General features: G+C 48.3%; 1 protein-coding gene across 1 annotated transcript in view; it reads left to right on the top strand.

The window, feature by feature from the left end:
• LOC119160033 (cytochrome P450 3A41) overlaps positions 1-16,275 on the top strand; it is a 42,151-nt gene that overhangs the window by 10,858 nt on the left and 15,018 nt on the right. Inside the window, exons 5-6 of the mRNA XM_075887871.1 lie at positions 8,522-8,641; positions 9,652-9,740. Of these exons, the coding sequence (XP_075743986.1) occupies positions 8,522-8,641; positions 9,652-9,740 (209 nt within the window). The remainder of the gene's footprint in view (positions 1-8,521; positions 8,642-9,651; positions 9,741-16,275) is intronic.

Genomic DNA, 16,275 nt, shown 5'->3' with positions numbered 1-16,275 from the left:
ACTATTGAACGAATGGAAGCTGCTATGAGAGGCAAGTTCAACCGGCGTCGCCGCGCATAGCAAGCGCCCTCGCGTTTCCACCAAGACGGTGCGGACGTGCCGAACACAAGTGAAAGCCCCTGTACCAGGACACTGCAAATAACTCGCTTCAATGTGCTGACTTAGTTAACTACGAATAACACTGACAGCGCTAAGAAAAGTGAGCTGTTCATCAGCGGTCGTGTACTCGAACAGTCACTGGCCACAACTTCAAAACGATATATATCCGCACGTCATCGGCCTTGCTGGCCAGTGGTGTGACTGCATTGCCGGCACACGGGAAGGAAACATCACATACAATTTCTTTCACAAAGAACGATGTCTCCTGCATTAAAGCAGGGTTAAAGTTTTGTCTCTCAACCCATACGATATAATTCGTGTGGACGGTGGTGTACAGCGAACGACTTACGAGCACGGTCAAAGAGCCATCCTTGCGAGTTGTCTCGCCGCTGTATATATCTACATCACTCCGTAATGTACGGCGAACTGTGGACGCCTGCCTATTTTACAATTTTGTCTAAAAAACTACAAAGAAAATTTTTGCACAAAAAGTAACTGATGCTCCCTTGAGTGGTATCTATCTATCTATCTATCTATCTATCTATCTATCTATCTATCTATCTATCTATCTATCTATCTATCTATCTATCTATCTATCTATCTATCTATCTATCTATCTATCTATCTATCTATCTATCTATCTATCTATCTATCTATCTATCTATCTATCTATCTATCTATCTATCTATCTATCTATCTATCTATCTATCTATCTATCTATCTATCTATCTATCTATCTATCTATCTATCTATCTATCTATCTATCTATCTATCTATCTATCTATCTATCTATCTGCCTACAACGTATGTTGTGATCGCCAGTAACCATTTAGCCGCGTACTGCTTTTGCGAGCCTAGCGACGCTGTCGGCAAGCCGACATTGTTGCATCGGCGGGGCGCCTGACTACTTCACCGGCGTTCTTGACTAAGCGCCACTGAGATGTTTGTATTATCGGACTCGTGCACCAGCAGTGCGAACGCTGGTTCGGTCGACAAGATCGAATGCCAGCTGATAATTCGTATTTTCTTACTGGAGAGATGTTGATTAGATGGACTCATATTAGGAGATCGGTGCGCTTAGGTTGAAGATTTAGATAGATAGATTCATAAAAAAATATTGGTGCGCGTAAGCTCTACAAATCAGCCCACGTAAATTTTGACGTAATACGCTGTCAATGTTTATTCTTCTTTACGCTGAGAAGAAGTCTCCAACCAGCACTACGTGGGAGGTCAAGATACTGTGGGTACACATATCCGATGGTAATTTTCTGCAGTGTAGCGCGAGCGGTAAATGTTCGCGGTGTTTCAGTAATATATCACTTATTAGCTTATACATGTAGAAAGCTAGTGCCAAGACCATTGTTGACGCGACGGCCTCAATAGTAGAGTACCTGGTAGTCTAATCGTTAACCACTTTTTCTAAACACACAGTATGTATGTATATGTGTGTGTGTTGCACGCCCAATATATTGCGTTCTTCATTGCTGATTAAGTTGGAATAACCTTAAAATATACTCCACGAGTGCATGGTCACCATTTTTTCCATTCGCCTTGACGGTTCCCCTAATAGTCCCGCTGGGGCATTCTACGAGGGCCAACATTTAAACCAAGTGGAGTATACGCTAGGGGGCAGCTGTTAAAACCTTGCATAAGCTCTCGTTGTTAGTACAAATTTGATTCAAAATCAGTGGCAGCCAATTTAGTTCCCTAAATGACCAACGCCACACCCCACTTTTGACATTTTCAGCTTAGAGTGGTCAGCACTCTATGGCGACTTGTTCAAAGACAGGGAACATTCCTTTATCGTTGGTTAAATTGCCGATCATGGCAGCTCGTCCACTGGCGGGAGACACGACCGAAGGGGTGGGTTGGGGGTGGAGGCGTAGTGATTCTTAAATAGGAAAAAGGAAAAGTGAGCGCCGCTACTGTCTGCATGAGAGTGCGACACCTCAGCAGTAGCTCAAAAGAGAAGAGATAAGGAGGAATTAGAAGAGATAGAGAGAGAAGTGAAGTATGAGAGAAAACTAAATGATCGGAAGACGGTGGATAGGGCCCCGATCGGCGAGTGGTCTTCGAAAACAAGACACTGTGGACGAGACAGCCGTCCGCCACGTAAGCCGCTTAGCATGTCGACCTGAAGGTGACTAGCTGCACAAGTCACCGAAGCGTGGACATTAGTTGGCGTCCTCCAGGTCACTGCCGATTATGTCACTTCACAAGCGAAATGTACGCGATGTTTATCACGCCACAGTAAGTGGCGATATCGGCAAATGCGGGCTCCGCTCCCTGCATTGACTCGCCTTGGCCGTGGTGATCGGAGCGCCGACAGAAATGGCACCACCAGTGGAGTGATGACACACGCCTCCCGAGCTGTCATTGGCTGCGGAGTTGCGTTACTCCGATGCGGCGACGAAAATATCCACCTGTTACGATGCACGCCAGATATGCGATGCGGCAGTGCGACACCATGAAACGTCGCGAAAGGAGCTGTTATGCCTACGAGTCCACAACGAACATCCATGCCTCTGAAAAAGGCAATCTGTGTGAAGGCCAGCACGCGAGCCCCCCTGACGCGAACAACTCAACGGCGTCATCACGCGGCGGTGCCTTTCTGTCGCGAACGCAGAGCGAGCCCGTCGAAGCAATCGGCGTCTTCCTGTCTGGCGAGTCAGACGCAATGCCTGGCGACGTCACTCGTCCTTGCGTGCAGCCACGTGCAGCGCAGCGGCTCCCGATTCGATGAGAATGACGTGGCCCAGCGGTGACCCCATTGGAGGATTCTGACCTCACGGCCAGCGGCGTTTCTGGTTGGACATTTGGTTACTCAAACAATCCTCCCGGTGCATATAAAAAAAAAAGCCCTGCGGCGCGTCGCGAGCAGTAGACCTATGTGTCATAAGAGAGAGCTCGGCTGTCCGAGTCTCTAAGCTGTCTGCGCCAGTGCCGAATTTGTAACGCCTCTGTATATATGCTGTACATAAACCTTGTTGAACTCACCGTGTCTCGTCCGCTCGGCTATCAGCTCTGCGCAGAAGCAGTCGCGAGCTGAGAAACCTACGCTACCAAACGGCTGGTGACCTTCCTGGCGGAGTTCGAAGCAGTGGCGCCTTCGGGACTGTGTTGGCGTCGCCGTCTTTCGTAACAGTGGTTGGCAGCTGCGGGATCGGCCGGCGTCAGCGACATCGTTATGGTGAGTGCCTGATGTTTTCCCCTCAGCTCACCAGACTACTCTAGCTCAGGTTGTAGTAGTTTAGAGAAGGGCTATGTGAAGCATTAGAGTGAGCTTTGATCGTTTCAAGCAAAGTCAGAGCGCTTTGAAACCAAAGTTAATGCGGAGGGTGTAAACAGGGCAGTGTTAAAATTGCTTGTGTGTCTTTCTAGTCGACTTGTAGTGGGTACGGCAAGTAGATTCTTAACAGAGGCAATCAGCAAGAGGCTAGTGTGAACGATGGATAACCTTAAAGTGAAGGAACTCATCGAAATTTGTAAGGAACTCGGCATTACTTTGGGTCGTGCGAAAGAGAGCAAGCGATCCTTGAGATCATGAGGAATGAAGGAGTGTCGGCGGAGGAAGTCGATGAGACCTGGGCGGATATCAAAGCACGCCGCGAGGAGGCCGAAAGGCGAGAAGCTCGCGAACGTGAAGAAGCTGAAAGGCGAGAAGTTCGCGAACGTGAAGAAGCTGAAAGGCACGAACGTCGCGAGCGTGAGGAGGCCGCGAGACAGGAGCGCCTCGAGTTGGAACGAATAGAATTGGGAATCCTACAGTGTTCGCAGGCGCCTAGCGTAGCTTCTCCGACCGTTCAGGTCAGCGGTTATAGAATTCGGGACCATCTGCCACCGTTCGTAGTAGGCGAGGACATGGCGAAGTATCTCGTCAAGTTTGAACACGTCTGTGAGCGAAATGCTTTAGAGCGGTCTCTTTGGGCGCAGAACCTGTTAGCTCTTCTTCCCGGCGAAGTGTCCGACGCGATAGCTAGCTTGTCGAGGGAAGTGTTTGAGAGCTATGACGAGGTTAAATAAGTGCTCTTGAGACGTTATAAGTTGTCACCCGAGGCTTTCAGGCAAAGGTTCCGGTATGCTGAAAAGGGGAATGACTCACACCTTGACTTCGCGTTTCATCATAAAGCCGATTTAATTGAATGGCTCAAAGGCGAAGGTGTTTATGACGATCGCGATAAAGTGGTAGAATGCATTGTATTGGAGCAATTCTACCGCTGCATCGTGGAGAATGTCAAGCTTTGGCTGCAGGACAAACTTGGTTAAGTACAGCTAAACAAGGGAGCAGAGTTATCTTAGGAGTATTATACTCGCCGAAAGTTGCATAACAGGACAGTGCGCGTTGAAAAGGATGAAAAGAAGGAGGGCTTTTCAAAGAAACCAGATCAACGGAAACCCGCTCCACACCGTAATTTCAAGGACCCGTCTCTTACGAAGGACACCGTAGGGGAAGGGCAAACGAAAACGGAGACATCGAGTGAGGTTCCTAAACAACGCACTGATACCACACGGGCGTTTGAATCACGGAAGCAGCTAATCTGCTACAACTGCAAAAAGGAAGGGCATATCGTGATAAACTGTAAGCAAAAGTTTGCTTTTGCAACAATCCGAGAATCGGAAAAGAACATGCGGTTGTTAGAGCCGTATCTCCAAGAAATTAGTGTGAATGCGAAAACGTGTCGAGCACGTCGAGACTCAGCGGCCAACATGAACGTTGTCCATCCTTCATTGGTGTTTCCGGATGACTTTACAGGAGAATGCGCGTGGATCAGGCAAGTCGCCGAGGAACATGCTTGCTTACCAATCGCTACGGTTGTCATTGAAAGCCCGTTCGGTAAGCTTCGCACCGAAGTAGCTGTGTCTGCCGCGCTTCCCGATCGTTTTCCTTATCTTTTCTCTAACAACTCACAGCACCTTTTCAAAAAGCAGGGTAAGTCGTTCTTCTCCAACTTAGCGTACATGGCCCTCACGTGATCGCAAGCACGGAAGCTTTCGCAGGAGCTTGATCTTGTTCAATGAGGTGAACTATCAAGTGACCTTGGTGGCGAGTCGACGGATCCTCAGAGAGGAAATTCCCCGTGTGAGTCAGGTGAGCAGTCACTTGAGCGGCCCGTCGCCGAAGCGACTGGCGTGGTTTCCGTCGCAGGGGAGACGACATGGCGGCATTCAGTCAGAGTGAGAGGGGTGCAATGTTCTCGCCTGTAGCGGAAAGTTGGAGTAAGCAGTCGAGGGTTGATCGAGAAACGCTCATTCGAGAGCAGCGTGAGGACCTCTCGATTAAAGCGCTAATAGAAAGCGTAAACTTGGGAAAAAAGGAAAAAAATGTTTCTTTTCATGAGAAAGCAGGCCTCCTGTGTCGGAGCTACACAAATGCGCAAGGTCGCAAGTATGAGCAGCTCTTGGTGCCACAAAAGTATCGTCGCCAACTATTGGAACTGGCGCATGAAAACACGTGGGCAGGGCATCTCGGCATAAAAAAGACCAAGGCTAGAGTTTCACTTGAGTTTTATTGGCTGAAATGCTGGAAGGATATAGAAGACTTTGTACGCTCATGTGACACTTGTCAGAGAGCGGGGAAATCCGCGGACAAGTGGAAGGCCCCCATGAAGCTTTCTGATACCAATTACGAAGTGAAATTAGGAAGGCGACCGAGAAAAATTTACGACAGTAACTTGATGAAACCATACGTTCAACGTCAAGCGGACGTAAATCTGCTGTTGAATGCTTCAGAGGAAGAGAGAGCAGAAATTTTGAGTTTTAGGGATGTAATCGAAAGGGATCGGAGGAAATCTTGGAGCAGTTGAACCTAGCTTAAGTGAAGTCCAGAAGGAGGACCTGAGAAGGATTGTTTTCGAGTTTGAAGACGTGTTTTCGGATCGTCCCGGAAACATGACGGTGATTGAACACACGATATCGAGCTAACCGGTGAGGAGCCAATCCGTAGCAAGCCGTATCGTTGTTTCGCTGTGCAACTTCGTAAGCATGAGCCGCTCTTGGTACCGCATAGGTATCGTCGCCTAAAATTTGCCGGTTACTGAGATGAAGCATGATGCTCCAACAGCACAACTTTGACGTTCGCTACAAAAAAAAGGGGGGGGGGGGAAAGCTAAACGCTAATGCAGACGCATTGAGCCGTGCGTTTAGTTAGTAGCTTCTCCACCTTTCGGTTTCTCGCTGGCGATTCGGGGCAAAATTTTGTCCTCATCACGGCCTTATGGGCGCTCTCGTCCAGAATGAGCTCACGGAGCCAACTTTATGTTCTATTATATTTCATTACGTTGTTGTACGTGTAAAAATTTGAGTTCTCAATTTAAGAGTCTTGTGTCCACATGTGCCTCTTGGTGTAGAGGGAACGAAATTCCGATAGACACGTAGCTAGGTAAATGTTGTAATATACTTTGTCTGGTGTTCTGTCGGGTGACTGAGGGTACTTGCTTGTGTCGTGTGTTGTCTGTTGTCGAACCGTTCTTGACAAGTTGCAGAACCATCGGCAAGTGCTGAGACCAAAGATCGGCAGAACAGACGAGCGAGGCTGGTCGACAAGTGGTGGCGACAAGCCAGTGGAGCTGGGATCCGTCCTCAGAATGGGATGTGTTGCCGGAACAGAGTCTGCAGCTGCATTCTCCCCATGGCCCTGGAGGCAAACCTGGAGAAACCTGGTGAACGAGCGCGCCTGACATCCGAGCCACGTGGAATCAGCTCGTCTTTCCAGCGCATTGTCTGGCGGCGGGGGTGCTGTTACGCCTGTGAGTTCACAACGAACGTCCATGCCTCTGAAAAAGGTAATCTGTGTCAAGGCCAGCACGCGAGCCGCCTGACGCGAACAAATCAACGGCGTCATCACGCGGCGGTGCCCTTCTGTCGCGCACGCAGAGCGAGCCCGTCGAAGCAATCGGCGCATTCCTGTCTGGCGAGTCTGACGCAATGCGTGGTGACGTCACTCGTCCTTGGGTGCAGCCACGTGCAGCGCAGCGACTCCGGATTCGATGAGAATGACGCGGCCCAGCGGCGACACCATTTGAGGATTCTGACCTCACGGCCAGCGGCGCTTCTGGTTGGACATTTGGTTACTCAAAGAATCCTCCCGGTGCTTATAAAAAAAGCCCTGCGGCGCGTCGCGAGCAGTATACCTATGTGTTAGAGAGGAGAGCTCGGCTCTTCGGGTCTATAACCTGTCGGCCCCAGTGCCGAATTTGTAACGCTTCTCTATATATGCTGTACATAAACATTGTTTAACTCACCGTCGTCTTGTTCGCTCGTCTGTCAGCTCTGCGCAGAAGCAGTCGCGAGCTGAGAAACCTACGCTACCGAACGGCTGGTGACCGTTTCGGCGGAGATCGGAGCATTGGCGCCTTCAGGACCGTGTTGGCGTCGCCGTCTTTCGTAACAGTGAGAGCAGCGGTGAGATTTCGCGGCGCCCTTCGTAACGTCGTCGGAGGCACGCTTCGTAACAGAGCCCATCCGACTTCCCCATCGCTGTGCCGCACGCCGCATCACACGCAAATTCGCACCATCTTTTTCGGGTTTTACCCCGACCACACTGCGGGCCACTCCCGTGATGAAACATGCAGGGGGTACCTGCTAGCGGCATCATGACGCCTTGGATGCCCGAAGCTGACAGTGATGATCCGCGCTTCTGATGACAGAATTAAAGTCCTAACTATTTTAAGAACAATTGCGACTTGAGTTCCGTGGATATGTCGGGGCGGTCTCTCATCATGCGGTCCAATGTGCACACACACACACACACAGTCCGGGCAGTCAGGAGATATATCTGTATAAATTGAAACGTCATATAAGTAGGGGTATAAACCCATGTCTTAGCGTGGTTGGTTGCCCTCTGGTAAAATGCGAATGGAGAGGAGGAAAGACTCCAGGACGCATACGATAATGTGAAATGCCTTCATTGTAGTAGTGAGAACGTCACGCGACCCTCCGTTGGCAGCACCCTCATCCAAAGAATCGACCCTGGGTGGGGCAGAGTGGTCCAACGAACCAGGGCCATGAAGTCCTGCGATAAAGGCTAGCCCTAGCGCCGAAGCGTGGGCCAATTCGTAGAAGTTAATGATGCCGCTGATGGTGGAGCCCGTATGGGCCAGGAACATAATAATCTCGTGCGAACTAATGTGTGGAGTAATGGTCAGAATCCTAGCAACAAGCAGGGAGACCGTGCCAGTAGCAGAGGCTCTAACCAACGAATGTGAGTCGGAATAAATATGACAACCTGAGCGGTCCAAAAGCCTCATTTCATGAACGTATAAGACAGGACACGATTGTTCGTTTTAAATGTAACTTCCATGAGTTACCCATTTTGATAGTAACGTAAAGAAAGAAAGCTACAGATATGACATGCTCAGCTAGGAATGCAAAAATATTTAAAAATTTTGATTATATGTGCATGAACCTCCTTTATTTACTGCAGCTATCTCAGACAGCGGGAAGTGATGTCTGGAGGAAGTCTATTCTGAGCCTTTCTGGTGATGAATGGAAGAAAGCGCGAGCAATCTTCACGCCCGCCCTTAGCCCAGCAAGGTTGAAGACGGTACGTACACATGGAGCGCTAAAATTTTTTTATGTGGTAGAGCAGCGCTTCGTCATTCCTTTAGTCTTGTGTTTCGATATACTCTGCGTGCTGTGGAAAGTAGGCCATCTGAAGGAGGTCATCGTTTTGACCAGCAAATTGCTGAAAATGACGTGCGTCTTTTCGGCGTTCTTCGTACTAATAAAATTCAGCAGATGCCACGTACCGTGAGAATCAATGAGATGCGAAGTTTGCATCACGAAGATTGCTATGTGGTACTTTTCAAAAGGAGCATAATGTTACGAGGCGTACGAATGTAGAACTCAGTAACAGTGTAACTTCTTGGAATGGTTGATATTGCATTCTTAAGGTAAAACCCCCCTCTTTTGTGCATAAAACGTTTCAGCAAACATTTAAATGGGGCAGAGCACACTCTATGCTCTGTCCTGTTTCATTTTTTTCTTGAAACGTTTCGCACACACACACACACACACACACACACACACACACACACACACACACACACACACACACACACACACACACACACACACACACACACACACACACACACACACACACACACACACACACACACACACACACACACACACACACACACACGCACACACACACACACAGAAGCAGGAGCTGGGGGTTCTTGAACAGTACTCAGAAAATACACGCAGACATTTTATGAGCTTTCACGTATCTAGAGAACAAACACCTACTTGCCGTATACATACGTGACCATATAGCTAATAATGAACAAAATTCACAAACATTTTCTTAGTATATGCGAGTTTCGTTTTTCTCTATTGATCGTTCTGTTTGTCTTGAAATATGACCAGCTCTTGATCTTTAAGTCATTTGGTCTTACGAAGAAGTCTAGCGCTTTAAGACGTTCTTGAGAGTGTGTGGCCATTCTTACCGTTTCATAACGCGCTTTAGCGTGGCACACAATGACAACACCCTCGTTTTATGCAACGCTGATTTAATTTCACATATGCCTTGGTCAATCCAAATAACAGATTTTTGCCAAGATAAAACCCATTGCTGCAAGGATGGCATCACGAGTCGTGGATGCGGCTGTGAAAAAGAAGCCAGTGAACTTATGCGGGTGAGTTTTTTCAGATTTTTTATTTTCAGACAAACAATCGTCACTTTGCTGCACGTGCCTATTACACAAGGGAAGTGATTTTGTGGACTCGACAAGTCACTTTCCTGGTGATTATATGCGAACCAAACGAGCAGTTCTTTGGAATACATGTGCAATAACTGGATCGTGCATAGAGAAGTTGACTTGTATATCACCATAAAAAGAATATAATAGTGAACAGTTACCGATAGCAACCGCTCCTGGCATTATGCAGCAATCATAACTATGTTCAGTGCTGCGTGGCCTTTTGTATGATGTTTAATTACCTTTTTTCGGCTTGCCCATTCCAGGGTACGGTTGCACAAGCACTGTGAATTCGTGGCTTACTGTCATGTTTTTTTTTTTCAAATTCGTTAAGCATAGTCCACACTATGTTTCAAGGTACTACTCTTAGGCACCCGCTCCTGCATCTATAAGAGACGTCGTTGCCGTTGCCGTCACCATTTGCGGCATCACCACGCGAACGAATACGTTCCGCAGGGATCACGCACACTCAACTGCAGCTAAAGCAGGTGCGAGTGTCAAACAAAAACGAATAACTGAAAATGAGGTATACAAAAGAGAGAAAGAAACAGAGAAGTAGTAGAAAGGCACGAAATTGATGAAAAGAGAAAATGAGAGAAAAAGAAGTAGACGTAGACAGAAAGACCTAAAACGAACACGAAAGAAAGATACGTTACATTGATACAGCTGTGGATAGTCAAAACCTTAAAGGTGCCCTGGAACACTTTTTCAAGTAGCCATTGAATATATACACTGTATTAGCTCCTTGCCTTACGAATTCACTACTGAAAGATTGTTTAAGAATGCTTCCAGCCCGAGCGGAGTCACAAAGATTTGTCGCACACCGTAATCGCATTCTCTCTCCTCTCGTCTCAACGGAAGTGATGAAAGCTAAGCAGGAAGGGATGGCACGGGCAAAGAAAATACGTCACGTGCGCCTCATGACATCGAGCACTTGCACTTTTTTTTCAAATACGTGGCTTTTTCAGTGCGATTGCGCGCGCATGCGTAAACAAGTCGTGGCCCGCTGCGGCAATTCCTGTAACGACTGAGAGCGCCGTGTTTGAAACAGCCTATGGCTGATGGAACGGCTCTTTCGAGGGATTTTTTGTTTGAGCTTGTGCCATCACTTGTTGAGAGAAGAGAAAGCGTTGTTTAGCTGAAAAGAATAATTTGTCGTGAATTCCAGGATGCGTGACACGCTATAATATTTGGCTCGCGTTCGGATCAGAGCCCATACATGTATGCGCATCAATTTTTCTCTTATTTTGTCTCTCTCTCTTTTCTGACTCTCAATTCCTCACCCCTGTACAGTACAGCAAACCAGTTCTTCTACTAGGTTAACCTCCTTGTCTCTCTCGTTTATTTCTCTCTCTCTCTTTTTCTCTCACGCGTGCTTTTGGCTTGTGTGTTTCGGGAGCCTCTACTACCGATCGGCAGCGGTTCTGACCATGCTCAAGTAGTGTTGTAGGGCCTCTTAAAATAGAGTTTGTGTTGTGCAAATATGAAATAGCGCTGAGGATGCGCACTGGGAAATCTCTGTAGCTTTTTCACTGCAAAAGCTGTTATTGGATCACAATGGCTGTGGCAGTGGAGTCACTATCACCAGTTGCACCCGCTATTCCTTCCTGCCACCCACTTACGACCTAGGCGTTGGTAAGCAGCAACTCTGTGCTATTGGTAATGACTCTGGGAGTAGTGACGATTTTTGAGGCACTTATATGAGTGCGAACTCTCCTTTGAAATCACAGCAAGAGCCGATTTTGGTGCCGTAGTTACACGCCTCTGGCTACGCTGGTGTCCGTAACAGCTATCGCGAGAAATAATAAAAAAAATTGTAAATAGAAAGACAATTTGGAAAGTGATTGAACATCAACGCGGGCCTTCTGCGTGGTAGCCAAGTATTCTACTCCATAGCCACGCTGGCATTCGAAACACTGTCCTTCGCGAAAATACCCTACACAGGTGAGATGTCATAAACGGAAGGTCGTGACAACGAAGCAGCAAGTGTACTTGACCGAGCGGAGAGACGAAGACGACACAATCTTTTCGTATGATTGATAAAGCGTATTTGTTTGTGGCTCTCTGTCAGCTCGTCGATCCCGCATCGTCACAATTGTAATATAGTGTCGTAAGTAGTGTAAGATAACAACTAGGCGTAACACAGCGTAAATTGCGCTATAAGTGGGTCATTGAATGCTTAGAAGTCATTATGAAAGACCGAGTCCGAACTCTTTCGCATCATCAGCCACAGTACAAAGTGCACATATGTCACACCGGTCCCGTTAATTAGGGAGGCGATCGCCGGGCTAATTCCAAGAGCCGAAGTATCGGCCCCCCGAACCGCACCACGAAAGCGTGGACAATTTAGAAGTGGTCCTTTTTGGCGCGCCAGCGGACGCCGGCTGTGGCCCAAAGAACAAGTCAGAGCCGAGAGTTGATAAACAAACAAATTATATTCTCAATATTGGCAGATCGAAAATAATACACAAAAATGTACACTCCACAATAGTTACATACAATTTGTCACCAACCAATCAACACACTACACAGTACAATTAGCCCCACTCGAACAATGGACACGGACAACAATACGCACTACAATGCAGTCGCATGCATTGAACAACCAAGACACTTGAAGACTAGAGAGGTAGAAAACCTATTCAGTCCAAAGTTCTTGGAACCAAAGTCTAGATGATACTCTTCCGAGAATCACTCACTCAAAGTCCAGCGTTGTTGTCGTTCCGCAGCTCTCGAAGTTTCTCTTCCAGGAAACCTCCCGTCTTCAATTGGCCACTCTTCCAACTTCAACTTCTTCGCCGGAACACGTCGGCTTCACACTCGCAGCGGTTGCCACGGGTCTTCGCTCGATAGCGGTAAACACACGCTCTTGCCTGTAGCCCGAGCCTTCACCCACAGGTGGAACTCCTCTTCATCTCCTGCTTCGTCCCTACGGACCAAAAACCTTCGCCGACTACACGGCGGAATCCCTACGCGCTCTGGCGTTAACTTCCGTCTCCTCCTGCTTTCTCGTCTCGGCTGCTCGATTAAATACGTTCCGCGCCACCTTCCAGAAATTTCTCGTCATTTCGTCGGCGCGATACGCGGCGAAGGCTGAGGGGAGAGTGAGACGGTTGGAATGCCCTCCCCGGAGGATGATTCAACTCGGTATGACCACGCCCCTTTCGTTCTGGAAAAATCGAGCGCTTGCCCGGCCGCCGCTGTGGGGTGAGGAGGTTCATCGCTTCGCCGCTTCCGAGAGGAGAGGCGTCGCGCGCCCGGGGAGCCCTGGATGCTTGTTTTCTTTTTTTTTTCTTTTGACCTCGCAGCGTTTCTCCCGCCCGTTGTCGCAAGAATTTGGTGGCGCGCTCATTTTTAGCGCTCGTTCTGTGACACTGCCCCCCACTTTAAGAATATTATCTCATAATATTCAAAACCACACAAACGAGCGCGAAAAGTCACCACACACTCTCACAGACTGTAACACCATCAGTCGCTCATGACACTTCACATCCACAATAGATCACTTAATACAATTGTACATTGTAATTCAATTACACAGCACCTGAAATATAACCACAGGCACATGAGTACAACACTCCACCACAAATTCCCAATATACAAATGTACAAAGTTCTCTCCCTACAACAATGGTACAATACTATACATCACATCACAGCACAACACTTCGACACTTGTGACACAGGATACCACAAAATTAACACAACATAGGGCACTCAACACTGCCAAACACATTCTGCTTTGACCTCAGCACTTATCCTGTGTACTTTGAGCGGCGCTTGCGCCCTTTCTTGCGGTGCTCGCTCGATCTCTTCTTGTTTTTCCTCGTACCTTTTCGGCGAGCCTTTTCCAACGACGATATCTGAGGCGTCGTCTCAGCCATCGTTGTCTCTTCCGACACCGTTAACGCGTCATTACATTCGACGGGTCCTGTCTGTTTATTTACCCGCTTGATCATGCCTCTACGTTTTGCCCGGCTGGCGGACTCCGTCTCCTTTACACTGTCGGTCGGTTGAGGTCGTGCCGACGTAAGTCCGGTTGCTCGGCCCGTGAACTTATTCGACACGATCGTCTTCTCCTTCGCTGTCTCTTGCGCCGCAGCTTCACCTTGGGCTCTAGTGAGATCCGTCACGGGATACTCCTCCACTGTATCTCGCGGCCGCTTTGTTGGCGAGGGCTCTAACTTCGGGTCTTCTCCCAAACATTCTGGATCACTTGGCCCTCGCGCCCCGTCGATGTTTCCGATGACAAGGTCATACAGGGGGGTCGTCATGCATAACGCAGTAACCTTCCCGCTAAAGTACGGGGTTTCAACCTCAATTTCTGCTTCGGGAAGCATCCGGACCGTACGGTCAATTAGGCAAACCGGCTTCGTTCTGCCTGTCAACTCTCTTTCCCGTACCAAATTTCTCCTCACGATAACCGTGGAGCTACCGGTGTCTCTTAGAACCGTAATCTTCTTGCCTGCAATCTTTCCAGGAAGCGTTGGCATTCCCTTCGTAACACCGGTTGGCTGTTTTGACATTACAGCCCCCACAATAGGAATTTTCTCCCCATTCTTCAACTCTACGAATCCATCAGTGACGGCATTATTATCAGATTTCGGTGCTGCTTGCACAGAGGATACCTGGTGAGTTTGACTCACTCCGTTCCGACATGCATCTGCTTTGTGCCCAGTCTGACCACACTTGAAACATTTTACAACCGTAGGGCTCGTAAAGATCGTTCGACAGTTTTTCGCGCGATGACCCACTCGGTTGCACAGAAAACATCGCGGAATGCTCTCTGGTGCACGCTTCTTTTCTTCGGGAGCCAATTTCTTCGAATCGTCGGGACACTCCTTCTTGACTTTGGCCAAATTAGTGCCACCTTGCGCTTCCAAGAATTGATCAGCCAATTCAAGCATTCCTTCAAGTGAGTCAGCCTTCCTCTCTTTTAAGTACAGTGCCAGGCTTGGGTGGCAACTAGTAAGAAATTGTTCTCTAATTAGCAGCTCTCTAAGCTCATCGTACTCCTGCGCTGTCCCTGAAAGTTCAATCCATCTGTCGAAATAATGGCAAAGTCGGGCGGCATACTGCGTAGCCGTCTCACCATCAGCTGGCTTTCCTGTCCGAAATCCTTCCACAGTGAATCTAAATCGCTTCAACAAAGCCGCTTTCACCTTTGCGTAGTTGGCTGCATCGGTCGGCGTCAGCCTACCGTACACACTGAGCGCTTCACCACTCAAGCAGGTACTCAAAGCAGTTGCCCATTGCTGTTCCGGCCAATTTTGGCTCCTCGCAATCGTCTCAAATCTGTGGAGGTACGCGTCTAGGTCGTCCTTCCTTTCATCAAACGCTACGAGCAGCTTGCTTGGGTTCAAGCGGAAGCCGTGATCTTCCCGTTCGCTGCTTTCAACTCTAGCTTGGACAGGAGTTTCACTTCGCTGTTGCAAACGGAGCCGCTCGAGTTCCATCTCGTGCTGTCACTGCCGTTCCCTTTCCTCTCTTTCTTCTTTCGCCCTCTCAGCTGCCAGTCTTTCTTTCTCCAGCTCCAACTTCAATTGCAGCTCTCTTTCTTCTTTCAGCTGTCGCTCTTTAGCTTCTCTTTCTTCTTTCAGCTGTCGCTCTTTTGCCTCTCTTTCTTCTTTCAGCTGTCGCTCCTTTGCTTCTCTTTCTTCTCTCGCCCTTTCAGCTGCCAACCTCTCTCTCTCCAACTCAGCTTCTTTTTCCGCTTTGGCTCTTTCGACCGCCAGCTTTTCCCTTTCCAGCTCAGCTGCCTTTTCCTCTTTGACCCTCTCTTTTTCTTCTTTTTCCCTCTGGGTGACCCACTTCCGTAGTTCGGCGCCAGAAAGACCCATCTTCTCACCCAGAGCAACTAACTTTTCGAGATCCATGGTGTCTCGCAACTCTCAAATAAAACCTTGCCGCGTGCAAAAAGTATCTGCCTAAATCACTCTATCGGAACACTCCCCTGCACTCGTTAACGAGAACACTGAACAACACACAAAATCGTTCCGATAGCACTATCAACAACTCGAGGCTCTTTCTCACTACTTTGGACACACTGTGCACCAAAAGGTCCTGTATCGCGGACGCCAGATTAATTGTCACACCGGTCCCGTTAATTAGGGAGGCGATCGCCGGGCTAATTCCAAGAGCCGAAGTATCGGCCCCCCGAACCGCACCACGAAAGCGTGGACAATTTAGAAGTGGTCCTTTTTGGCGCGGACGCCGGCTGTGGCCCAAAGAACAAGTCAGAGCCGAGAGTTGATAAACAAACAAATTATATTCTCAATATTGGCAGATCGAAAATAATACACAAAAATGTACACTCCACAATAGTTACATACAATTTGTCACCAACCAATCAACACACTACACAGTACAATTAGCCCCACTCGAACAACGGACACGGACAACAATACGCACTACAATGCAGTCGCATGCATTGAACAACCAAGACACTTGAAGACTAGAGAGGTAGAAAACCT

The sequence above is a fragment of the Rhipicephalus microplus genome, chromosome 3, assembly GCF_043290135.1.
Source record: "Rhipicephalus microplus isolate Deutch F79 chromosome 3, USDA_Rmic, whole genome shotgun sequence".
In the NCBI taxonomy this organism is placed as follows: domain Eukaryota; kingdom Metazoa; phylum Arthropoda; class Arachnida; order Ixodida; family Ixodidae; genus Rhipicephalus; species Rhipicephalus microplus.
Note: the sequence above shows the minus strand (reverse complement) of the source record. Positions and strands in the feature narration are given on the sequence as shown.